Source organism: Rasamsonia emersonii (genome assembly GCF_000968595.1).
Source record: "Rasamsonia emersonii CBS 393.64 chromosome Unknown ctg1118621759968, whole genome shotgun sequence".
Lineage (NCBI taxonomy): Eukaryota > Fungi > Ascomycota > Eurotiomycetes > Eurotiales > Trichocomaceae > Rasamsonia > Rasamsonia emersonii.
This window is the reverse complement of record NW_013563319.1, coordinates 57,672-83,713: the sequence shown is the minus strand read 5'-3', so window position 1 is coordinate 83,713 and position 26,042 is coordinate 57,672. Positions and strand designations below refer to the sequence as shown.

At 50.2% G+C, this 26,042-nt stretch overlaps 7 protein-coding genes across 7 annotated transcripts; 4 read left to right on the top strand and 3 right to left on the bottom strand.

The window, feature by feature from the left end:
- Positions 1-1,289: 1,289 nt before the first annotated feature.
- Positions 1,290-1,962, top strand: T310_0900 (uncharacterized protein; the record flags this gene model as incomplete). Its single annotated transcript, XM_013476193.1, has 3 exons — positions 1,290-1,638; positions 1,681-1,727; positions 1,828-1,962. 3 exons carry the CDS (start codon positions 1,290-1,292, stop codon positions 1,960-1,962), a joined length of 531 nt encoding a protein of 176 aa, XP_013331647.1.
- Positions 1,963-3,230: 1,268 nt separating this feature from the next.
- On the top strand, positions 3,231-4,784 carry T310_0899 (uncharacterized protein; the record flags this gene model as incomplete). Its single annotated transcript, XM_013476192.1, has 2 exons — positions 3,231-4,088; positions 4,137-4,784. The coding sequence occupies 2 exons, from the start codon at positions 3,231-3,233 to the stop codon at positions 4,782-4,784; spliced, it is 1,506 nt and encodes a 501-aa protein (XP_013331646.1).
- Positions 4,785-5,658: 874 nt separating this feature from the next.
- Positions 5,659-8,039, bottom strand: T310_0898 (MFS transporter; the record flags this gene model as incomplete). Its single annotated transcript, XM_013476191.1, has 7 exons — positions 5,659-5,717; positions 5,846-5,849; positions 5,970-6,160; positions 6,356-6,674; positions 6,742-7,101; positions 7,305-7,622; positions 7,755-8,039. 7 exons carry the CDS (start codon positions 8,037-8,039, stop codon positions 5,659-5,661), a joined length of 1,536 nt encoding a protein of 511 aa, XP_013331645.1.
- Positions 8,040-8,814: 775 nt separating this feature from the next.
- T310_0897 (Calmodulin-binding protein Sha1) lies at positions 8,815-12,166 on the bottom strand (the record flags this gene model as incomplete). The annotated part of the gene is made up of 2 exons (XM_013476190.1): positions 8,815-9,329; positions 9,394-12,166. 2 exons carry the CDS (start codon positions 12,164-12,166, stop codon positions 8,815-8,817), a joined length of 3,288 nt encoding a protein of 1,095 aa, XP_013331644.1.
- Positions 12,167-13,880: 1,714 nt separating this feature from the next.
- T310_0896 (Proliferating cell nuclear antigen) lies at positions 13,881-18,731 on the top strand (the record flags this gene model as incomplete). Its single annotated transcript, XM_013476189.1, has 12 exons — positions 13,881-13,929; positions 13,994-14,187; positions 14,250-14,731; positions 14,783-15,237; positions 15,284-15,904; positions 16,287-16,396; positions 16,682-16,691; positions 16,839-16,851; positions 16,904-17,376; positions 17,442-17,728; positions 18,085-18,326; positions 18,479-18,731. The coding sequence occupies 12 exons, from the start codon at positions 13,881-13,883 to the stop codon at positions 18,729-18,731; spliced, it is 3,189 nt and encodes a 1,062-aa protein (XP_013331643.1).
- A 3,119-nt stretch (positions 18,732-21,850) lies between these two features.
- On the bottom strand, positions 21,851-22,989 carry T310_0895 (uncharacterized protein; the record flags this gene model as incomplete). Its single annotated transcript, XM_013476188.1, has 5 exons — positions 21,851-21,912; positions 22,008-22,092; positions 22,219-22,428; positions 22,470-22,778; positions 22,834-22,989. 5 exons carry the CDS (start codon positions 22,987-22,989, stop codon positions 21,851-21,853), a joined length of 822 nt encoding a protein of 273 aa, XP_013331642.1.
- A 605-nt stretch (positions 22,990-23,594) lies between these two features.
- T310_0894 (Translocon protein Sec61beta) lies at positions 23,595-24,196 on the top strand (the record flags this gene model as incomplete). Its single annotated transcript, XM_013476187.1, has 3 exons — positions 23,595-23,597; positions 23,732-24,083; positions 24,162-24,196. The coding sequence occupies 3 exons, from the start codon at positions 23,595-23,597 to the stop codon at positions 24,194-24,196; spliced, it is 390 nt and encodes a 129-aa protein (XP_013331641.1).
- Between the last annotated feature and the right edge of the window lie 1,846 nt (positions 24,197-26,042).

The window sequence follows — 26,042 nt, the reverse complement described above, 5'->3', positions numbered from 1 at the left end:
GTTTTATTAACCACACCCTGTAATAATAATAGCACTCACCTGCAGCTTTGGCAGGCAATCGACAGCAAATCTCAACAGCCCACGCGAGACAAAGATCCTCTGAAACAATCCCCTAACAAGAAAATTACGAGCTGAACCGACGGTGCTCCGGACGGAGTAATGGAAGAGCGGTCAAAAAGGCTAGCTGACAGCGGCTCGCCCATTGCCAGCGAGCAAACTCAGCCAGGTTACCGTCGCAACTCAGCATACTCGGTTCGGAGGACATCCGCACGAATTACTTGAATTACTTCTCGTAGATGGAGGTTATCGATCGATGTCTCCACGTCAGCGCCTGTTTAGATTTCAATTTCTCCGGGCTGCCTAGCAGATCGCACGATCATCGCCAGGCAGTCCGATTTACGATGCAAAAATGGCGTGCAGCACTGCACTGATCAGAACGTTAATCGCAGAACGGGCAAGGATCGGTCTGTCTGTTTGCCAATTTGGAAGCTCCTCACGGCCAGCGTTGGATTGGACATTGCCCACTGGGGCAGGTTGGCCCCGGACTAGATGGAAAATCATGGACAATGCGCCTTGTCGAGGGCGCGCACGGTCCAGCAGCGAGCGATGTTGTGCATTAACCACTGGTCAAGTCCGATTAGCACCATTTTAGGCCGATTTAGCAGCTGGTGGTTGCATGGGCGGTCTGCATGACTGATTCAGCAGGACGGTGGGGGATTGGAACGGGTCCACTGGGCAATCCAGTACCTGGATAAGAAGACCACAGAATCGCACGAGAAAAAAAAAGCAAAGAAAAGAAAAACAACCCAGCAAATCGTGTTCCTGGCTGGCTGGTTCAACGGTCAGCGTCATCCGAGACAACCGAGGCAGCCAAGCCAGCCAAAATGCAACGACGTTCCTTGGCCTGAAGATCAATAATTGAGATCACGGCTGCAAAGCAACCACAGCAGCACGAATGGCAGAGGGTGAGAATCCTCCTCGTAGTACGTGGACGACGATGAGACGGCCGTGCCTCGTGCCGTGCGAGCAACGGGGGCCGGCTTGTTAGATCTTCACCTTTTGAGCCGTCTGCATCGGCGGCGTGGAGATTGCCTTCGGCGGGTTTCTGGCAGGCTGACAAGTATATGAGGGATTTTTCGCTCCCAGTCGGCGCACGCACTGGACACACGCTCGTGGCGCATCCCCGATGGGGTAAGTCCAGCCGCCCAATCCGGCATCCCCACAGAACAACGAAGCCCTCGCGAAGACGCAGTAATAATGACCTGATAACGAAGAGAGACTTAATCATCATGATCTTCTCTCTACGACTTGATTTGCGTGGTGTGAGAATTCCATTTCGATATTCCGCCACCAGCTGCGAGTTGACCTTCGATATCGGCAATAATGACAATAACAACAATCCTACTGGACGGCAAGACCGTCCAAAATCAGTCGTCACTACTGCACCAGTCGTTCCTTCCCCATTAGGTAGGCGAGCTGAGCCCCCATCATCGCGACTTCCGTCCGCCGCCAACCAACACCACTGCTCCGTCCGATTCGATACGAGAACATCACCCCGCAATAGACATACATCATCGATCGGGGTGTTGAGCACAGACTGGGGTGTCTATTCTAAGAAGACAGAGGATCGTCCAGTTCGTAGGCAGACTAAACAAGGATATAGTACCTACTACTAGGTAGGTAGGTATCTATCTGAGCAAAACCCGAGATCGACACTCGTTATCTGCGTCCGTCCAAGCTTGTACCGTCAGAGGAGTTCGTTGTGCTCGTGGGCAAATTCCCGCCACATGACCCTCCTTCCCAGGCGATCGACTATCAATTATCCAGACTAAGGTCAAGGTCAAGGTCAAGGTCAAGGACGATCCCTGCGCACAGATAAATATTCCCCGGAAAACATCTGAAGAGCTAATTGCTCCATACAAGGTCCGTAGGATCGCGGAGGGCGATCAAGTGATTGATTAAGGAGGTGATCGTCATCACGGTCCCAGTGGCAAGTAGCACAGCACAATGCAGTCCGCGTGGCAGCCATATGGAGGAACTAAGTACACTGTATTGTCATACTCCATTTGGGAAGGATGCATTTGATCTTCAATTCAAATACAATAATTATAGCGACAATTATTTTGACATATCTTGGCATATGTACCATGCTGAATATATACAGCAGCATGCATATATATATGCAAGCATGCATGCATGCATGCAATCAATCAATCATCATTCCCTAACAAGCCTTCGAACGACTCGCTCCGCTCATCTAGGATTACTAATTCCTATAGATGCTCCGGACCTTCAGCCCTCTGCATGCCTATAATGTAAGCCTATATAAAGCCTATAGGGTGCCAACGTGAAGCATGTAGTAGGGAGCCAGTGCAAACCCGATACCCATAGTGAAAGGATAGGCGTATAGATACCTAAGGCAGGCAGGCAGTTTTGTTGCGGCATGCTTACATAAGAGATACAGACGGGTGCTGAATAAGCGGATTGGACCAATCATATCACGTGTCTGTACTCCGTATATTTTGGCCAAAAACCACATTTCCATTATTTGCGGAGCGCAGCGTAGTCACCAGCAGCATTATACGGCTTCACCTGAAATCTCAAAAATTGATGTTTTTGGCAGAAATTCCTTATATGATTTTGCTGTTCCTCTCATACGATTGATTCATATAAAGCAAATCACGTAATTCGCTTATTCACCTACCTAATAGGGGAGCTGATACGGAGCCTGGGTAGGTATACGAAGCCAACAGGGGAGCTCATGCTGATTGGCTGAATGCCACTACTAAGCGTTGCGCAAGGACTTAGGCCCTTCACGCCCTAGATACAGCTTTATTTACTTACTACTAGGCCATTATGTAATTTTTGTCGAGGAAAGAAATTCCTGTTTGTGATTTCGTATAGTATTAAAATATTAGGAATAATTAATCGCGAAGAAAATATCCCATGTTTGCTGGCTGTTTTTGCATAAGGTTGATTTCCCGTGTCTTGGCACTATTCCAGACTGCAACCTGGTAAGTTATCAACACGCTGAGCCTCCTTACTCCGGAGTAAGCACCAACTAAATGGACCAACAGACACCAACAGATAAAAATAACATACTGGCTCTTAACGATGCAGTGTTCATCAGGGCCAATAGCCGCAACCGGTGTTGCAACCTGTGTTGTTACTTTCTACTATGGCGACATGCCCATCGTGATCGTGGAGAGATACAATAAACTGAGAACAGCATGCAGAAAGGCATCCGCCGCCTGACATGTCTTCTCCCGAGAGAAGAACCGAGCAACAATGCCCGCTCTCAGCAAGAGTCAGCCAGGAAGTACCGCTGGACACGCGTTACTCACGACCCCATCTCCAAGTCACCCCCCGCGACGACGCCATGGCAACCTGGAGTCCTGCAGAGGTTCCCATGGGGCGGTCTCCTGGCATTACTCGCTTCTCTCACCTCCATCATTGCGTCGTCGGTGACTCTTGCGCTTTCCAACGAACGTCCACAGTCCGAGTGGTCGCTCTCACCATCCGTGGTATTAGCCATCTGCAGTACCGTCGGCGTCGCGAGCCTCCACTATGCGAAGAGCGAGGCGGCCACCCTCTCATGGTGGATTTCTGCCCTCCAGGGTGGGACGATCGCTGACCTGCACCGGCAGTGGGCTGTCTCGACGGGCATCTGGTCGACGCTGAGGTTCTGGCGCCATTTCAGCCGCAACTCGCTGGCGACCCTTGGCGTGACGCTTTGCTTCGTGGTTGCGCCTCTTCTGCAACGCGCCAGCTCTGTGGATTCGAGGCCCTTCGCCCACCCGACCACGGTCAGTCTGGCAGCAGCCACCACCGACGCCAACTTCAACACAGCTATGCCGATGGGCTCGGGATGGTCGGCTGAATACGCGCCCGTGGTATTCATGGCATCAAACGATGGGAGGGCCATCAAGAACCTCTCCGACGGGGCCGAGTACCTGGGCTGCCCGGGGACATTGACCCATCGGAGATGTAATATCACCACTGGTCTCGTGGAGTATCCAGTGACAATCGCCAATCACTCCCTGAGCCTGCGGAGCCCTGAGCCGCAAACTTTCCCTTTCTACCCCTTTGTGAATGACACCACCTTCCTGCGAGACACTTTCTTTGAAGAATACTAGGCACCGTGGTCCGTCGCCGGCATCTCGGCTGCTGCGAAGTACATTCTGAACTCCAGCATCACGCTGGAGTTGTCAGTGCTAGGCTATAACTCCTCGTTGGGCCCTTTTGTGACTCAATGGGACGCAGACTTCGACGGGCGACTGGCTGCGGATTACATTGATGCGGCCAAGTCTAATTCCAATTCGTGCGCCATGAACATCACCGATCCGACGGAGAAGGTGCTGTCGGGGCTGCACGAGCTGTTTCTCCGCACGGGGCTGGCTGCCGGACAGGCCAAGCCCGTGCACATCCAGACGATCGACGCCGAGGAGACGATCGAGACACTAGTCTATGTTGCCAAGTACGAGTACCTGATCGGGGCCATTGTGATCATGGTGCTGGGCATTGGGTCGGTGGCGGTGTCCTTTCACGGCTGGTGGCAGCTGGGGCGTCCGGTGTCGATGAGTCCTGTCGAAACGGCCAATGCGTTTGACTCGTCCCTGATGCGGGATGAGGCCCTCTCCAATGCGAGTCTTGACACACTCCTCAAGACAGTTGGAGAGCGGCAGATCAAGTATGGGGTGGTCCAAGAGAAGGACGATCCGGTCCTTCGTCTTGGAGATCCAGATGTTGTTGTAGCCCCTGCGAAGGGGGAATGTTTTAGGTGATTGCATATCTACAGTACATATTTTTTAACCCTATCATATACCTAGCATCGAAATATGGACGACAAGAAAATAGAACAGCCAGTGATGTCGGCGCTCGCCGGTTGCTCTTCCATTGAGAGTAGTGCAGTAGCGCCGTGCCGCCGTACCCACGATCTAGCATGATCTTATAAACCTTTTTGTTAAAGTATCTATGCTTCTGGGTATATTATTGCAGGAGCATCCATGATCGTGGTCGATCCATGGATGTTATTATTACTGCAATTATTCCCCAGACAAGGATGAAACAGAACAAGGTTAAGAGGGTTGAGCGGCTTCGCAGCTTGCCAGTCAGTATGATGTCATCGGCGTCAGTCAGCTGCCCCTGACCCCTGTACATGTTTACATACATAGTACAGGGCAACCTGCAAGAAGGCAACAGTAATCATATGACAGGGACTTGATTTATTATTTATTTTTTGACGTAAATAGGTTCTGTTCATTTCTACAAATATCTACACTGAGAGAGTGAGTATTATTAATGTTGTTTACTTTCTGTATAATAATTGGTCTGGTATCAGTGTGGTGTATTGCTCGAACAAAAAATATAAATACACCTAGTCATCTGGTCTCGCGTTGTTCACGCGCATTACATACGATTCCTAATAATAGTCAATAATATATTCTATAAATACAACAGGCAAAGGCGAAAAAAAGGTGACGTAGACAAGAAGTCCTCGTGCTCTTCTCCTACTTATTCCACTCCTCTATTCAACTGTATGTGCTCCGTACACTCCCGTATTATTGATGCCAAGAATTGCCTATACATACCTATCCCGTGTAACTCATTAATGTGACGCTGAATGGAACTGAATTGAACTGAACTGAATTGAATTGACTATGTAGACTTGGCAGGGGGAGGCAGTGGCCGTGGCAGTGACTGACCTGACTCCCTTGCTTTGCGTACCATCAGGCCAAGTTTTCAAGTTTCCAAACAAAGAGAAGAGAGACAGGCCAAGTCAGGGCCAAGAAGCCAAGCCAGGCCAGGCCAGGGCCAAGACAATAAATATATCTCGATAACATACATACCTAATTTTGGGTATTCAGTTCATTCTTGTATTTTTTTTCTATAATTATGAAGTTCTTCGAATGGTTAGTTGGCTACGTATGTGCAGTACATATTTGGGGGCTGGGCAAAGTAGTACATACAGATACAGATACCACCTGAATTATTTGAATTATTTTACTTGGCGCTTCGCTACGGTCAGGGCCAAGATTTTGATCATCGCAGACAACAAACAGACAGACAGGCAGGCAGGCAGGCAGATGAGGTGAGATGTGCTGGGAGTTAACTTGTAAGTTATCCCGGTGAAATATACTTGTTGAATTGTTGCTCATATCTAGTTAATGGATAGTTACAGTCCAGATTATACTATAGTTCTTAAATAATACTTACTGCTTCGTGGAGAGTGTGGATATCAAGGATAATATCGCTTTTTTATCCCCTCCATCCGGTAGGGTAATGTTACATTCTTGGGCACGTTCACACTCTGATTCTGGCCCCCTTCACTCCGAATTACGACCCTTCAACATACGTGGCAGCCCCAACCACACACACAGAATGGCTCCCAGCAGAGCCAAGATAAAAGGCTGCAGGACCTGCACCCCCTTCGCCTGGGCGAGGGCCCCCACGGCAAAAGGGAACACCGCTGCGCCCGCCCCGCCCAAGGCTGCAGCAAACCCGATCGACGAGACATGAAGATGTCTCGGAAGCAGCTTGGTCGCGGCGACCACCGCCGCAGGGAACATGGGCCCGAGGAAGAAGCCCTGCAGGGCGATGGCGACGGCGGAGACGTAGAACTGAGGCACCAGCCAGAAGATGAGCTCGAGGGCCATGGCGAGAGGGAGGTAGATCTGAGATGATATCAGCTACTTCGTATCCTCAAGACGACCGGTCGTTGCTACGAGGAATCTGACTCACTGCAATGGCAAGCCTTTCGCCAATCCTAGGTGTGATAAACCCCAGGACAACCCGTCCGACCGTCACGCCTACCCAGAACCCAGTCGCCGTTATACCACTGGCAAAGGGTGCGCCCTCGCGCACTCGGATCATAAACGTCACAATCCACCCGCCCAGGGCGACCTCGACACCGACGTATCCCAGAAGAAATGCGGCACAGAGCCAGGTGACTCGGGAGGCTGCTCGGGAGAAGAGCGCCTCCTTCATGTGGCTCTCTTTATTGCGATCCGCGCTTCGAGCGTTGTTTGTCCGGAACTCAAGGCCGTTCGCCTTCCAGAACGATGCTATTGAAGCACCCAGCTCGATGGCAGAGCCGCCGATCTGAGAAATGTCAGTATTATGCCATTTATTCCCGACCTGTATGAACTTCGAAGAGAAAATTTTCAAAATTCGAGCTACCACTAGCCCAAGGGAGAGGAAAAGAAAAGCTATATACGTGCCATAATATAGTAGAAAGAATACCAAGGCAAATCTGCCTTCGTGATCAGTGCCGTCGCGACGAGCGGACTCAACGTCGCTCCCACGCCGTAAAACCCGTGCAGAAACCCCAGGAGCTCGTTCGCATTGGCGAGATTGGCAATCCAGGCATTCCACGCCGAATCGGCCAGTCCGTTGCCGATGCCAGCGAAGATGAACGAGACCACCAGGACAGGGTAAGGTGGGTGGACGGCGTTGATGATGTACGAGACGACGTGAAATCCGGGACTCAGCCAGGCGATGCCCCGTTGGCCGAAATGCATATGGATGACATTGTTGAGCAGCGCTGCAGACGCGTAGCCGACCAGCGGCGACAGGAAGACTAGCGATACGACCGTGTAGCTGAGGTTGTAGTATGATTCGAGCTGTCATAGTCGTCACTGTCAGGGTCCCTGTTTGCTGGGCTCAAAGGGTGCAGAACTAGTACAGTACATATGGTATCAAGGCCTGAAGACTGTTAGTTAGACGGCTGTGTCGAAGAAGACTGATGAGCGCACCCCGTAAGCAGCATCGTTAGCTCCCATGATAAGAAAACTCCAAAAGGTCGCCAACGTTCGAGGAATATTGCGAGATGGGGCATTCCATTTCTCCAGAGCATGGACGACTGCTCCCGTCGGCGGTTCTTCAGGAGAATCGAATGTCTGGCCAGTCTCATCATGATCCTCCTCATTATTGTGATTATTGCCAATTGAATACTGTCTCTCGGACCGCAAAGGGCTCTGGAGCTCAATGACAGAAGTAGCAGTAGTAGATGGGCCGGTGGCATCACGAATTGATGACATCTTTGATTGAATCTGTCGCCAAGGCTGTACGGGGAAGTATGTCCATTCAATCTATGTCCCGTTTCAATGCAGCCATTCGAGCTGACAACGACAGAAATAAAGGCTTCGACCACCCAAGAGAAGAAAAAAAATAGCTGCACGTTTGTGCGATGATTGATCTGGAGCTTGTTCGCTTGGCGAGAGCTAACCCAGTTGATCTAAGCTACTGATTAATTGACTGACGTGTTAGTTGCTTTATCGTGAAGCGGGGAGCCCCCGCGTGACATGGATGCAATCGCCGGTGTTCATTCTAGCCGGGGAAATTTTATCTTCTGGGAGAAATCGTTCATCATGACTCTGCTGGGCGATTTTAGAGAAAATTCTGGACTTGTTTGGAACAAGTTGAAACGTGGCAAAAGTATAGTGGTGCTGTGCTTAACCGATCAATTAATATATTTTGATCGAGGAAACATATAACAGAAGGTAAAGTACAGACAGCGAACGAGATGACGTTCCCTGAGTCTCGTAAGGGAATCCTATGCATACACAAACAACCCTAATGCCCAATACTCAACAATAATCAATAATGCAATGATTGTCCCGAACCATCCAATGCCAACAATGCCAACAACGCCAACCAGTTACTCCTACACATGCATGTCCAGATCCGGATCTCCCAAAAGAAATTACAAGAAGGAAAATAAACGAAGGGAAGCGAAAGAATTGATCGTCCAAAAAGGAGAACCAATTGATTCGACTTCAGGGGTAAACGATCTCTTCACTGCATATGCAAGTCTCACAGTGAGAGCCAAAGATCGTCATTTCTGCAAGTCGCGTCAGTGTTTTCTGCAGCAGAATGAAAGGTGACTCCTTTTCTCTGCTTCTGCTTTCGAATGACATCGCCGCTGCCACCATATTGCTTTGTCTGTGTCCGTGGTTGTCTTGCCGGACATTCAACTTTCGACTTTGGAATCCCATTCTTTCCGGTCTGGTTTCTTCGGGAACTGTTCGCAGCTTTGCTTCTCCTTGCCTTCTGCTCTCTCCACCAATTCACGATCACTTCTTTAGCCCACAAGATACGATCCCTTGTATGGACCACAGCCGCACACTCTGTGGCAACCTTCTTTGCGAGGATACGGTGACGCAGAGTTCGAAGCGCCAATGTTCGTCGCCATGCTGACTGCAGAATGAGGGCTGCTCGAGTGCGCTTCGAGGCGGAGAGAAGACGAGAGCAGAGAAAGGCGAGAGCACCAAGGATGAAATCACGATCGAAGATTCGAGATGCCGATTTGGAAGGAGAAACGAGAGATGCTGTCGATTACGGTCAGCTCATTCTTCCGACACAGGCTTGCATGTACTAGGCCATCAGACTTACCAAATTGTGAGCTGCACCCCAACGCCCGCAGGCGCGCCTCCAAGGCAATACATGTTTGAGATTGCCCACTTGACGCTGTTTCTGTCCGTTCTCCTCGTCTTGAAGCTCCCGATCCGATAATGTAAGGTTCGTATTCTTCTATAATGCTCTCGAAGATCTTGCCATCCGTGAAACTGGTGGTGAAGTTCTCAAGACGTAGACCTTTCAGTTGAGCGAGGGCAGATGCCCATTTTTTGAGCAAGAATGCGTGCGGCCCGTCCTCATCCTCTTGACTATCTTCATCTTCAGAGAATTCTCCTTCATAGCAGGAGTCGTTGGATCGAGATGAAATCTTTCGTTGAAGCCGCGCGATCTCCTTTCTCACGTCATCCCAGTCTACGAGTCCTGCAAGACCCCATTTCCCAACTAGACCCCATAACAAGGCAATGGTCTTTTCACGGTATCCATCTACAATGTCTTCGGGACGGACATCCTGGGCAATGATTCCGATGCCCTGGACTCCACGCAACGCACTCAACGCGATCTGGACATTGAAGAGCTTGGTGGCCCGGCCTGAACAAGGGAATTTCAAGTGCTGTGACAGTGGCCAATCAGTTTCTTCCCGTTTCAGAGGAAGAACCTCCCCCGTAGGCATGGTCAAAGTGTTTGATGCATCCGAATCGTCTTGACCGGACTGAAAGCACGAAGTGGAAGGGTAAAGCAATAATTCTACCAGTCTGGTAAGCAGCACACCGTCACGCAAATCCACGGCGAGGTTATTGATCTGGAATTCATACTCCTGCAGCGGATGCTGCTTGTAGGAGACTTGACAATCTAGATGACCCAGGGGTCGCGTAATATCTCCAACAGAAGGGAGCAGCTGATTGCCCAGGGCTTGAAGAGCCGCGGTGGATGACTTGTACCGCGACGAAGGAACAAAAAGGCACCGTGGTAGTGAGCTTTGAGGAGAGAGGCGGCCTTTGTCAAGGAGGACAATCATCAAAATACTTCGAAGGATTGTCCGTCGATATCCCCAACCAGCAACGCTAGTCTCTTCGGTTGTCCCGCGCTCCCTATCCTCATTGCGGATAAGAAAAATGTCTAAAAATGCCTCCAGCGCCCGTTTAAGCGTCTTCTGTTGTCTGAGTTGTTGATCTGGCGACACACGGCCATCGTTCGATAACCGCAAAGGATTGGATATCCTGCGGCCTATCACTGTTTCTGCCGCAGCCCTCAGGGCGTGTAGGTCATATGTTTCCACCCAGAAGTTCAAGAAAGTGCGTTTCATGCCAAGGTCTTCACCGAGTCTGTTTCCTCGAGCGAGCACATCTTTGGGGACCGCCAGAGCACCGTATAAAAGAGATGCATGCAGTCGCTTGTAGAGTAAAACAAACGAATTGTCTTGATAAATTCCAAGTAGCTCATGTCTGAGAACCTCCGGATCTCTGGAATCCAACTTGCCACAAGCGGAGTCGAAGAGACCGTTGACCAACTGGGTGATGACAACTTCCTGGTGAGAAAGCCAATTGTCTTCGTACATGATCGGGTTTGAGATATCATCAGTAAGTAAAGGATACTTCTGATCGATATTCACGCTGGGGATCTTGGGAACAGAAAGTTTGGTAGGAGCATTTCCCGCATTTGAATTTGAGCTTCTGGAATTGCGAGAGACATCCTTGGAAACCACCTTGGGCTTCACAGTGCTCTTTTTCGCATCCTTTAATGATGTCGAACTTGCACTTTTAGAATTGACACTTGACATCATCATCTCTAACGATTTCTGACCGATGGCCTTAGACACAGTCTTTTTATTCTCAGGCACTGTAAGGAGATTTTTGCGACTCGCGAGAGCAACTTTGTCCTTTGACACATTCTTTGGCACGCTCGTTTTCGAAATGTTCTTCGCCGGAACCTCGAAAACCGGGAAGGTATCTTTATCCTCTTTGCCCTTGTCACTGGTCAGAAGATAGCCAGGTGGTATATTTTCCTTCCCTCCATTCTTGCCAACGACATCTCGACTTAGCGTTGTTTCTTGAGTAACCTTGGGTTTCTGCTGTAGCGGCGCTCGTCGTGGTGCGGCCGCGAGGGATGTTCTTGCTTGTCGCTTTGCCGCGATACGGGCCTCGAGACTGTTTATCGGTACAGTTTCGTCTGAACCAGAGGTATTGATCGTGTTTGGATCTTGGGATTTCAAAGGACTGAAAAGGCTCATGAAAACAGTAGGCATAGTCGTATCCTCCGAGGGAATGTATATCGTTCGGCGGCGGACATCTTTCTTCAAGTTGTCCTCCTTCGACTCCTTAGCTTTCAACTCTTTCTCTTGTATTATCGACGAGTTATTTTCATCCCTGGTCGTGATACTCTCCTGCTCCGATCTGGAGCTGGACCGTCGGTCTTTTGTGGGTACTTCATGAGGCGATTTCACAGCAAAGCTGACTCTCGGACGCTGAAATCGCTGAGCCGGCTGAGCAAGCATTGTTGATTTTCCATCTAATTTCTTTCTCTTTACTCCGTTGTTTAGTCTTGGATTTGCATCCGCCGTCGGTGCAACGTCAGGCTTTCCATCTTCATGGATTTGGAACGAAGTCCCTTTCCTGACACGTCGAGGTTTCGTTGCTGTGAGCAAGGGAGCGCGTATTTCGGTTGTGAACTCCACCGCGGCTGTGTCTTCGAAATCATCGAAACTGGTATCCCACAGATCTGCTAAAGCGTGATTATCGTCGCTGCTTCGTCCGGATTTTGAAAATCTTGGGTCTGGCGGACACGGACTCTCGACTTCGTAAATTCGGTTCATGATCTTGCCTGAACAGTGTGATCCTCAACTGGTTGCCTTAGTGCTCCATCAAACCCAAAGAGAAGCTCATAGAGGGGACAATTCTTCCCAGCACGGTCTTCTCGTAGAGTAATAAAATCGACCAGGATAAAAAAAGCACGCTGCTATACAGGTCTTGAAATAGCCTCTGGATTCCAATCTGTCAAGCACAGATGCTATTTTAAGCCTGTTTTGCAGTCTGAAGTTGCGTGTGATAACGATAATAATGTCAGAGCGTGGGACGAGCACTGTTTACTTCCAGGCCGTTGCCAGCGCAACGCGTCTGGGGCGCCCTTCGCCCCGCTGCACCGCGGACAGACCAGCTAAACTGTCCCTGGAAACAAGGATCATGGCCAAATCCATCAGGTCGGAGGATAATATCTCATCGTTCTCAGCTTTGGCGCGCTTCAAACACCGGATACAGGAGCCTGCCAATGGATTAGGTACTGTTCCATGTGGTGTTTGTTCACCATGAACAAGTCCACCTCCTAGAAGCCCCAGGCATTAAGGGAAATTAAGTAGATAACTTCCTCCCAATCAGAGACTACGGAGTATCTCTCAATGGCGTAGTTGTTCAACGCTTGAAGTATTCTGGGAGAACAAATTGTAGTTGATCTACAGAGATCTAGCGCTGAGAAGTGGATGGCCTTGAAGTCTTAGCCAGGCCAAAGACTGTCTATAAGTCTCATAAAGCGTCAGTCACACTTTACAGATAATGGTAGATTCTGCATTGATCAGCACTGGAACTTGGCGTTGTCTTGCCAGATCAGATCACACCGACTTTTCACTGCCATATAAAGAGGCGATCTTGACACTGTTTAATGTTGTATATCTTCCAATCCTGACAGGATATCCAGACCCCGTTACCATCTCACTGGTGCCCTATGAAAAACGCTCATATTCCAGGTCCCACCGACGGATGACATACTGGCATGCAGGAGCAAGGATCGCTGTGACCACATAGGTGTTGAAGGCGGTTAAGGAAGCGTCGACGCAAGGGCCTACAACAGTACTGAAGCTTATCTTGCAGAAGTGTTGCAATTATCTCCGAATAATTGGTCGAGACGATCAAGTGACCATCCAATGTGGCAACCACGCAGCAGATCGAAAGCAAGGAAGGCGACCTTCCATGCGGGTGGTGAGTCGATAGTCAGTCAGGGACTGCTGACTCTTGCGGCAGAGGGTCGTGTGCCTCCCTGGTCAACTGAGATCGATTAAGGGGGCGGGCGGCTAACGGTGCCGTTGATTCGCCTGCCGCACGTGGCTACATTGCTCACCACAAGGCAAAGGCAAATGAAACCGAGACAGCCCCAAGGCAGCGCGCTGGAGCCGGATTTTCAATAAGATTGAAAAAAATAAAGGGGTCTTTCTTTTATCTTTGCTGTCTCCGTTCGGGGATCTTGTCTCCCGAGAGCTAGATTGCAGCGTCTAGTGCACCGGGGTGACTGGTGAGGAGCGATCTCGATCCATGAGGTACCGTGGAATGCTAACTCGCGGTATTGCCTTCAGGACCCAAGCCACCGATTTCCTCTCTCTAAATCTCTACGAGCAATGGACTGATTGTGGCCATTGTCTCGTCGCTTTCTCCTCGTCCATTTTGTCCTGCTTCCCAACGATTCATTGCTATGCAACATTACGGCGAATAAGTGACGTCTCTCGGCACTCCAGAAAGAAGATATACCCATGCCCGCCGGCGATGGAATCTCTGGTTTATAAAGACTCGCCTCTGGCGGACTATCTCGAAGGTACCTTACATATACGGGACGGTGCTGGCAGAGATAGGGGTACTGATACTGTCGAACGGTATAGGGGAAGGCGAACGTGGTCAGGATTGGACACCCCAGCAGGATCGTGATGAAGAACCTCCAAGTCCTCCCCCGAATTTCGCCCCTCGTGGGGCATCTACATTCCAAGATCGCATCCGGAAGAAACTACCAGCACCGTTGGAACTCAATACCTTGCGGAGAGGAGGTACTTTGGGCAAGATCCGTGATGCATGCTCGGTAGGGGACTGGATGCTGCATATGCTTGCGAGGTTGACTTCTCTGACCGGAATCTGTTGCAGGTCGCTGTCAGCTCCCGGATCGGACAAAGCGACAACGAGAGGTTTTTGGAACAATTCGGTTATGTCATCGTCGCATCACAACTTCTGAACGAGCACAATGCCCCCTCTTACACCTCCGCCACCGATGTCTTGTCGAACGCACAGGTTAAGGAGCCACCATCTTTTTCAGCGACATTTGGCCCAAAGGGGGCCATTGTCACTGCTGCCACCTCATTCTCGATCGCCTGGCTAATCCACTGGAGCCGATCGCGGACCGGGCCAGGGCTCAACCCACGAAGAGCAATAGTCCTCCTAATTCTGTTACCTCTGATCGGAGCCATCTTCTACGCCTTCGCAAGACGTCAGTGGCTCAAGTTTGTGAGACATCAGGCGGTCCAAGCAGCGTCTTTCTTCATTGGCAACGCGCAGAGCTTTGATTCAGCTGCATCAGCGTCAGTGATGTTTATTCAAGAAGTGGAACTTGTTTCAAGAGGCTATAGAATGTCAGTCCACCTCCTTTCTGTTGTCTAATACTTGATTGACTTTTAAAACAGAAGCACGCCTTTGCCCCCTATCAGCCGCTTGGAGGAGAGTACTTCGCAGATTCGCCGATGCATGAGGCTACGTCGTACCGTCTCTGAATGTCTATTTACTCTTCTGGAACGATATGTTCAAGCGCAGAAGACCATCCGCTCGCTCGCAGATACCGCCAATCTGGAGAAATACTACGACATCTACGAGATATCCACGGAGGAGCTCTATGAGGCTGAATCCACATTGGCTGAGCGAGGGACGGAGGATCAATACTCATTACGAGCCCTTCGCACCCTCTTTGGGAAGCTTTATACTGTGAGGAAGAGCGTTTTGTGCTGCCTGTTGGCTCTTAGTGCAGATGGCAGTGGTTCAGACATCACAACCTGGAGCACTGCTGTCGAAGAAATGCGGGATCTCGCTGTCATTACGGGTGATAACATCAAGAAGATGACCAATATTTTGAGCGAACAAGATCGTAAGAGCCTTGATCCTTGTGTTGTGGCTGTTGCTAATTTTCTCAGGCGAGGTTATCCCTCCATCACCATTGCCATCTGCATCTCCAGGAAGGGATTCTCTCCGCGCACAATTCCGGAGACTCAACTCACTATCTCAAGGGATTCGTGCTCTTCATGCAAAGATGCATGTGCTACGCGAGGAATCGGATGCTAGTCTTGAGCGAGCCGGGAATGAACAAGATCTCGGGGCTACGCTAATGGCGCAATACGAGTCCATCGGAGCGGACATTCGAGGATTGTTGCAGGAATGGGAGGCCGGCAAGTCTGCGTTATTGAGCTGCCTCGAGCAACCGGGAGGATCTGATCGTTTGTCACGCGCGTCGAGTGATTTCAAGTCGCCTTTGTCCTCTTCTTTCAGCGGTGACACGGCGGTGGACGGAAGCCCCAGCGCCGCTCTCAAAGTCTTGAATGGCGAGGAACAGCCTCCTGTGAACCCAGATAATGAAGTGGATGAGGAAGAGATATTCGAGGCCGTCGTCATGCCTTCCTCTAGAAAGCGGAGTTCGCTGACTCGGGAGGAGCGCATCGCACGGATGAAAGAAGAGCGAGCCAGGCAAGCTGCAGCACGAGAGAGAGCCGACGCGAATACCAACATGTTGAGAGAGCTCGAAACAGTCATCAAACACCGTCCGCGAGCAAACAAGACGCCGAGGATTACGAGCATCTGATGCGTCGTTCGCGGGTGGACTCGAAATATCGCCGTTCATCCGTCAACCCGATAATTACCGAAAAGTCCACGGATATTATCTGCATCGATCAACTGATACAAGATCTTCTGTTTGTCTATATTTATCAGCATATTGTGTGTATATGGGAGCGGGCGTTGCGGGACTGATCTTGGGTGCACCAATTCCTTGAACACTGATCTTGCTGTATATCTTCGTGTTACTCCTGGGAGATTCGCAACTGTGGTTCTAGCTCATTTTGCTGTATTATTATTATATATTATTATAAGGCCCACGAATGGCCATTATTTTTCTTATAATATTAGTAATTTGAAATATTTTAGCTATTGTACTGTCCATCTTTAACGCTTCCTATTGGGAGGCGATTGCCTGTTATGTTAAAACAGTAGTAGCAATTACTGTGACTACTGAAGATCTAGGCCTCTCATTCCTTGTAGAAGGTCCCAGACTCAGCTGAGAGGTTCTATGGTCGCATTCCCCAGCTGCCGTTATAGTTCCTAGACGCGAGGCAGGATTAGATGCGCGGAGGACAAAGTGAAAGCTGCGCTAAGCCCGAGATGGTTTCATAGCTACGCGAAGCGCGTGCTTCCCCACCATACGCGCCCCTCGGTCGCTTCTCCCCCAAGACTGACACGACCACACAGTTAATTGCCTTCTTCCTGCTCAAATCAACTTCATTTCAAAGACTTAATCACTACGTTCCTCTACCTGGGCACAGAACTCCCTAGGTAATTGTATACTTTGACTTCCCGTTCTTTCTTTATCCTCCCTGGATCTCCGTCATTCTTTTCTTCGTTTTCCCGGTGCATACACATCAAGAGTAAGACTCTTAAGACCATTCCCCCGTCTTTGGGCATTTCTAACTTAGTTCATAGTGTTGGAAGCACGGTTAGAGCAGGCAGCCCTTCTTAAAAAGGTACGCAACCTCTTTAAATTGCAGCTGTGTTGGCGAACTTACTGACAGGCATGGCTCTCCATCACAGATCGTCGATGCGATCAAGGACCTCGTGCAGGATTGCAATTTCGATTGCAACGACTCGGGGATTGCCCTACAGGCCATGGACAACTCCCATGTTGCTCTCGTGTCGATGATGCTGAAGGCTGAAGGGTTCTCTCCATACCGCTGTGACCGTAACCTCGCTCTGGGTATCAACCTGGTCTCCCTGACCAAGGTCCTTCGTGCAGCCCAGAACGAAGATGTCTTGACTTTGAAAGCTGAGGACTCGCCTGATGTGGTCAATCTCATGTTCGAGAGCTCAGAGACGGACCGAATCAGCGAATACGACATTAAGCTCATGGATATCGACCAGGAGCATTTGGCCATCCCAGAGACTGAGTACTCCGCCACCGTTGAGATGCCGTCCGCGGAGTTCCAGCGGATCTGTAGAGATCTGAATGCTCTGTCCGAATCTGGTCCGTATACTCCAAGCGACAAATGAGCCTTGCCGCGCAGACTGACTCTGGTTGAACCGCCACAGTTGTGATCGAGGCGACCAAAGACGGAATCAGGTTCTCATGCCAGGGCGACATTGGCAGTGGCTCTGTGACTGTCCGCCCGCACACGAATGTCGAGAAACCCGACCAAAATGTTACGATCCAGCTTACGGAGCCTGTGGCTCTTACTTTCTCTCTCAAATACCTCGTCAACTTCTGCAAAGCTACCAGTTTGTCCACCAAGGTCCAACTGTGCCTCTCCCAGGAGGTACCTCTGCGGGTCGAGTACCCCTTGGGCAGTGGTCACCTGAGATTCTTCCTCGCTCCGAAGGTATGTCATATGATTCTTCTGTTTCAGGCATTTCCGTTACTGACATGATGTCTTTGTTATAGATCGGAGAAGAGGAGTAAGGTTGTGATAGTCGGTGAAATAGGAAGGACCGTACGGTCGACGATATTAAGACGATTTACTATCGTTCATTTTTACACTAAAGTCAAAAAATGGTTTTGGTGTACTGGCCTGGAGGGGTGGGATTTCCAGACGAAATAATTTCTATTATAACTTCGATGGGCGGTGTCGCAGAATTTCTTTTTATGGGCATACTAATGGAATTCTTAGCGAATGACATGAAATGCATTATATTGACTTCCAAAGTAGCAGATCGTGTTGACTAATAATCTTTTTAGAACGGAAATCTTTTGGAAGAAAAACTGCATTTCATTTTCACTAGCCATAACTGCACAATATACTCCAAATTGACTCCAGAATGGAGTATACCACCAGGCCCATACATTCCTTCACAACGTAAAGCCGAGAATGGTATCACCTCATTATCGAAGAGCACCGTATCCGTCAATTCTATCGTTCGTCCACTCCGGAAAACTAGGTATACTCCTACAGGAGAAAAGTCCAAATCTCGCGGCGACAGGTTTTTCTGAATTAGCAGTATCCCCCAACGAGTACGTTCTTTCCAGTCAGACAAAAGGACACAAGGCCTGGGTGGCAAACTCACAGAAGAGAAAAAGATGTGAAGCGTCGCCCCCAACAGAATAATCGGAATCGAATGATACCGTCCTCCAGACCTTATGAAGATGGGCGGTCTGGCGGAGAAGGCATGCTGCGTATTGCACTAAAGTGTCATGCGGCATGCGTGAACATGCACGCACACACAATCTTCGCGACGGCTCTCCCATGGGGAAACCGAAACGCCCCCGAAGGGACGAATCGCCCCGATGTTTCTGATGCCAATCGCGGGCGCTACCTATCGCGCCGGACCCTCACGGGCAGTACCGGCCCTCCATCTTCGCCCTCCGACAAGAGGGACGGAAGGTGAAGGGCGGATTGCTGGGGTGTGAAGATTCCTCCGAATTTCTCATTTGCATAATTCCCGACTGTGTCAGGGACACAGTAGCGGGAGACAGCGTGAGCTGCTGGTTAAGAGACCAGCAGCTCTTCTGTCGTTCGTAGCAAAGAAACGCAGCATTGAAGGGGGCGACGCTTGGAGAGAGAAAGGAGCAAGGATGTGGGAATTTTCGAGGGAACTTTTATTTTTGCGAGGTGGGATGTTTCTGCCACGTTCCACCGCCTTCTGTTATGTAAGCGTGGCTACAACGAAATCTGATTGGGTGAGATGGGCTCTTTGAGTCACGGGGCTCACAGAGTCGTTTGTTGCTGACTCATTGTTGTTTACCAGGTAGGTACGCTTTAGCATCAGGGGGTATGGAGTGTGTACGACAAGATACGTCTGTCCTTGGCCCATGCGCGTGGACTCAGTTTAAACTGCAGTGAGACTGCTCTTGCGATAAGGAAATCCTAGATATACAGTCCAATAGCTGCTAGATACTCTGGAGAACAGGGCTGAAACTCAAGCCATGTCTGTCCACGACTCCACGTGGCGAGGGTACGAGACCTAAGTTCCCCAGCATCTGATTACTATGTGCGGAGTAACTCCGGGCCTGTTCTTGATAGACATTGAAGAATTGAATTTTTCAATTTCCCAATACAATATGTCTGACCTACGAATTCTAAGTGAATAGAATGCCATGAAGACGGACATTGCTCGATCGTGTAACCTGTACGGAGTATGTTACTCCGTATATCATTAACCGCTTTTACGACAATTGTGGCATTTACTCCGTAGCCGACTCCCATTGCCTGGTTTCTTTACACAACAGATCTCCATTGCCAACTATCACCTACTCCGTACTGGCAGCATTCTGCATGACTTTTTCATCTTCTGACGCTTGTGATACGTCTTGGCGGAGGTGAGTTGATTCTCTAGAGATGCATCTCACCGCTTCTCAGTCGATGTAGCCATTCTCAGCTATGGTCAAACAGGAACTCTCGGACGGAACACAAGACGTCAGGACGGACTCGATCCCGACCTGATACGTCCTAGCGCATGATGGGAAGTTACATGGACAACACGGACTAGGTTAGGGCCCTACGGTCTCCGGGGCATAGCACAGCAGGCGGTCGCACAGCCACAAGCCACTGTTGACGGATTCTGGATTAGCGGGATGTGAATGTCAACCACGGTTCAGAGCGTTCTGGTGGGTGGCCAGAACCTCTCGAATGCTCACGGGAGGGCTGCGGTTAAAATGATTAATATCCATGACAGGAGGAGACCAATCTCCTGGCAGCTGAGGACTCCACTGGAGGCTAGAATTAGCAACACTGAGTCCCGACCGTTCTCCCGGATCGTTCGTCTCCGCTGCATGCCCTGCACCCCCCGTACCTGCGCGTCGACCAAACAATCTGTCCTCTGTACTGCCCTATCACTGCGCATAAGGAACAGCTGCGAGCCTGGGATCATGGCTGCCATATGCAGCGGGCAGCATAGCTCCCGGTCAGCCGACAGCAGACATCTTGCCACAAACTGCTGGCTGCCGTTTGGAGCCTGAAACATCCTCGTACCAATCGACTCTTGGCACGCGTCCGCACTGTTTGGGTGGCCGCCGTCAAGAATTTTCTTTGGATTTTAACCGTCTGGCGTGCCTGACCCAAGCCTAGTGCGTCCAGCGCCCCACTGGCCACCACGCTGCTGGAGAAGACAGCAACGACGTCGCAAATCACAGCAGCCTCCTAACGCGAAAAGGGAGCAATAATACCGCGGGCCAGAGTTGGCCGTATTATTACCTGCCCCCGAGTATGGAGAACACCCGCGGGACAGCCGAGCCCAGGACCGTACGTTGGCCAGCACAATCCGTAATCCATGGCTGTTGGTCTGTAGGCCGTCGCAGCAGTCAAAAATAACCAGTGGTGAACAGCCTAGAGTGTGGGATCCACGAATGCCTGGACTCAGGAGATCGTAATACGAGGAACAAGCCTCGGGGGAAGCCTGTAAGGTAACGGTGACAATAATAATATCGCCCAGTGTCGCTCGCGCCCGGCCAGAGCACCCCCGGACCCCCCCAAGTTCCAACCAAGCCTGTCAGCCCGGTCGGGTCGATTGCGCAGCCTTGTGATCCTCAAACCTACCGTCGTCTCTCGTTTTTGTCTTCCGTCTCCTGTTTGATCTCATCCATCGAAACCCGCTTCCATCTTGACAGATGCCATCTCCATGGTCTGCCTCCTCGTGAGACAGACGTGATTCGTTCGTTTTTCCATCCAAGGAAGCCCGCTTCCAAACACTGGCCCCCAAGATTAGGTCCTCTCAAATTTCTTCCCCGCTGGCCTGAGGTCACCTGTCCCATCCACCGTGATCAACGCCAGCACCACCGCCTCTGCGTCTCTTATCTACCAGACGTTATCATCGCTTAGTGTCAGCCAGTCTTGTGCAGGGTGCTGTCAGTTCTGGTTGTTACGGGGAGAAACCAGCGTCGTTCTTAGGACTCTCGGGAGGTCACCGGTTCGTCCAGGTCAACAGAGGTCTACTTACAACATCGTGAATTTCTTGTCTTGAAGTCGCCTTCAGAAGCTCGAGACCGCCCTCCGCTCTTTACGATACTGCACCCTCGTGCCTATCCCACCAGATATCTGGTGGGTACGCCGTCATCATTGCCTCTTGTGCCGCCCCCGGGTATAGCTCCGTAACGGAGCAAATTCGCCAAAATTTACTCCTCACAGTCTCGGTCCTCTCTTTTGGGGGGGTCTTTTGACCCTGCCTTTCGACCTTCTGCCGGTGCCTTTCGGTCAAGGGAAGGCTATACGCCTGTGTCGTCGAAACCACGCAAGATGTATATCCCGAATTCACGGTGGTCCTGGTTCTTCGTGATCATCTCGGCCATCCAGTCTGCTGTCATCCTGACTCTGGAATCGTGAGTTCTCTCCGTTGGTTTATTGAGTCGAGTGCGGCAGTCTGCTGACTGTGGGGATAGTTATGTTTTCGCCAACTTCCAGATCCAGCTCAACCCGATCGCAGACAACGTCAGCTCGTCCAAAACCATCCCCACCTTCCTCTCGCTTTACATCTTCGGCTTCATATACGAGCTGGTCTTGGTTTACGATGCTCTACGGCTGAAGAACACCATCCAGGTCATCGGGATCTGCATCTGCAACATTGGCCTGCTGATCTATGGCGCCGTGCAGATTGAGCAAATCCAGGATGCTGTGGAGGTTCTAATGGTCAACGATGCGATCAACAAGGATATCTGGCGGCAGACCAAACCATTTTTGATCGCGATTCCCTGCATTCTGGCCTTGGGTTCTGTTCTCATGATCTTTGCGGCCTGGAAGTTGTATGATGAGTTTGCCTGGACGATTTACAAGCACATCAGCGCCGATCTGCGCATGAAACGGCGGTACCTCACGTACCAGGTTTGTTCTCCATCTTCCCACTTTCAGAATTTCATGTTCCCATGTCTCTGACTTGACAATACCAGATCTACATCGCCCTTTTGAAATTCGATTTCTTCTTCTTCCTTGGATTTACGGTTCAATTCGTGGTCATCGTGACAGGGAAGACGGACGTCGAGTTTGCCTTGACTCTTGCTGCTATTCCCGTGACCATCATCATTCTGGTCTTCGCGGCTATCTTCACTCGACGTGAGAATACATTCGGCATGATCATCATCATTGTACGTCGATCCCTGTATTCCCTTTTCCCCTACTTCCACTGGAAAATACTCACATCTTTCAGCTTCTCTATTTCGGTGCCATGGCCTACTTCCTCTTCAAGCTCGTACGGATGTACCAGCCTTCGAAATTCTACGAATATCTCCCTGCCCGCCGGTCTCTGACCTTCTTCGCTGTGATCACTCTCATTCTCATCGTCATGACCATCATAAATGCCTGCATGTGCACACACAATTTCCACAGGGGCCTTAAGCCTCACATCTGCAAGAAGAGGACCCCGGATGGGGAGAAGTCCACCGAGCTTAGCTCCAAGATGCCCGGTGGAATGCCGACCCGTATGATGATCGATTAGGGCGGCAGGATCCTGTTTGTTTTTTTGTTCAAAAGATCCACCATTGGACAACAAAATTACACCGTACATATACCCCTGAATATTTGCAGATAGAATCCCTCCATCTTGGCGACTGAGTCACCAATTTAAGACGTGCTGGGATTAAGTCCTCCATGATACCACCATTTTCCATATTCCCTCCTTCTTGATGACATTGTTTTGTTACGTCTGCATCTGTCACCATTGTTGCGACGAGATTTGTCCGTCGATTATTGGTTTCTTTTGACGGTGTTCCACGGCGTTGATCAGGAGACGCTTCTTACATTACCCTGGAATTCTTGTCAGTCTCGTTTTTTATTTCTTTTTCTCCCCCCTAATGACCTTCCTTGAGTCTGGAGTGTATGTAGTGACACATGTACTCTGGCGTCATCCAGATTTGGCCTAATTTCCAGCCTGTCAGTAGGTTCAGATGTGAGAATAACTTAATTATTAAAAAAACAAATGTACAATTCATTAACCTTCCATTTTTGAAGTATATCTACTCTAGTGCAGCAGAGCTTCATTGTAGTTGAGCCATAATTTATGTCTAAGGGGCGATCTGGGGTTCCCGCGTTATATTGGTTAGCGGCTGGAACCCGATCCATGAGATACTAGAGAATCCGGGAAGCGTGACCCGTGGCCTTTTTGGCGACTTCCTCGAACCTCTCCTCCGCAGTTTCGACCTCCACCCCAGCTATTTCCTCCATCTTCTTCGTCTTCACCTCTTTTAATTTTATTAAAAGCTTTTGCGATTTTCAATTTTGCTGTCGCTCCTTTCGATTTTCTGAGTTTCATTGCGTTTCTGTCACAATGGTGAGTTGGGTCTACTGCAGCAGATACGGTCGCCTGCGAAGGTCCCTGGGCGACAAGAGCTTGAATCGTCGTCTTTCAGTCGAATAATTCGTCGTATGGATATTGGCCATTAACTTGATTCAACCTGTGATTAGGCATCACCGCGTGCGTCTTCTCCCCTGACCTCCGGCGCTGAGTCCGGACCCGAGACCAAATCCCCTAGTTCTGGAGCTGGAGCTTCTGGCGCTTCTGGGTCTTCCCTGAGCCGTCCTTCGTCGCCAACGCCTCCTGGCGGTCCACGAACTGCCCTGCGTCGCCGCGCTGCTGCAGACCACAAGGAATCCTTGCGCAATGCGCGACCGTCTTCAACTCGCGCTGCGGGTGCCGGTGGCTCCTCGGGCACTATGCTCAAACTTTACACTGACGAGAGCCCTGGCCTGAGGGTCGACCCGGTGGTGGTCCTGGTGCTGAGTCTGGGCTTCATCTTCTCCGTCGTCGGCTTGCACGGTAAGTGAGGCATTTACGGATTGGAGATGATGGATGAGGTCGAGAGAGCTGTGAAGACTAATGTATTTTGTTGTACAGTTATCGCCAAGATTACCCGCAAGTTCTCTTCATAGGCGCGGCCTGCTTTATCAACCGATCCTGCAGTGGTTGGTTGTGATTTATTGAGAATCTACTGTCGCGGACTTGACATCACCAAGAGAGATGTTAATTCCCTCTTGGCTCATATCACTCCACATCGTTAGAACTCGCATATCTCGAAAATCATGTCTGGCTTTGTCGGAGGCGATAAACACCTCGTCTTCTCTACGTACCTCCTATACCCTCTCGTGTACCGCTTAATCCTAAATCAATGCGAAACCTTGGAAATGCAGAATATTGGCTGGATGGGTGTCCCGATCGAATTTTCCTATATGGTTGTCGGTTTCTTTTTTTTGTGTTGCTTGTTATTGCTGCAGTAGTGAAGATGTGCAACAGAGGTGTATTATATTAATTACCACCACAATATTCAAACGGCCGGTAAACAAGAAGCATATTATCATCACACCAATTCTCGCTTGTTCCATGTGTGTCTGATAGGAACAGGCAACTGAGCAATATTCATCACACAGGTGTCTCCCTTGCGGATTCGTTTGTGAGTCTTGCCTCTTGAACTGATTCAAGGTTCGATCAAGACCATCTTGATAATCATGTTGTTAACCACATAATGTTCTCTGGAAGGGCTACCTTGGTAAGAAACCATTGCTCCAAGAACCATGGACGGTCTTATCTCTGAGATTCTACAGTACTCATGTTTGGTCCTTCACTGCCGCCCCCGCCTTCCAACCTGGAATCCTGCATATGATGACATTAATGTGATGTGGACACAGCAAGCCTGGCCCGCAGAAGGTCAGATGTGAACTCGGCCGACAATTACACTGTCAGGGACCTGAGTAACTCCGTATAAGACACTCAGTCAGCCCGACGATCTGTAGATCGACGGATCCAGCTTCTTGGAACTTGGACCCACGAGCGCTGAGCAGACTTCCTTCCAGGATCGATTAAGAGAACTCCCGGGATCACCATGATGACCAAAGCTAGAATATATGAGTCGTGGGGTTAACCAACAAGAACGTCGTCGTTTATCACTGCAGAGTACGGACTACTCCGGAGTATTGACCTGCTATCTTGGGCTTCTGCCAGTATTAATCCCGGGGCGACCCACAGAGATTCGGGTCGCCATTCAACCTAGGAGCCCGAGATATCCCTGTCCATCGGACTCGAGGCGAGGCTCAATTGTCAGAAAAGATTTGGTCACTGTTTCCACGGCGCGAGGGCGGCGGTTATCTCTTATCTCTGGCCTTGGGCTTGGGGCGCCAATCAGCACGCGCGGCAAAGAGATACAGTACATCACGTGACATGTCTCGCTGATAAGGACGCGATCAAGGGTCTGGCGGACCAATGAGAGCGTCGCAGCGGAATACTCTTCCAGGCAAACAGTCGCAACCACCGCGGCATGGCTATCTTTTGAATTCGGAGATCTGCGTCTCCCGCCATCAATAGTCGAATAGCTGGAGCGGGGATAATGGCATTGGAGCTCCGCGCGCCCTGTGGGGAGCTCTTGACCTGCCGTGGGGGTCCTCAAACCCTGGGTGATGACCCGATGGCAATTACGAACAGAAAGACCATGTCGTCCCTTATCAAACCGAAACGGGTTTCGTTCATGGTTCGGAGCATTTCGTATCTGCGGGCTAAAACGTTCCTTCCAACCCATCATTAGGAAGCAAGACGTCAAGTTAGCGCAATGGCTGCGATGTCGGAGATTGTTCCAGCCCTACACGGGAGTAGGAAGCGCCTATATGAACTAGGATCTTGCCTTTCCTTTGCTGTTATATCGATAGGCAAGAAGACCACCAGGTCCTTTCGACCAGCTGCAGAGAGGGAAGCTGTTGGCATCAGGTCCTAATCAAGCCGTCTTCTTCT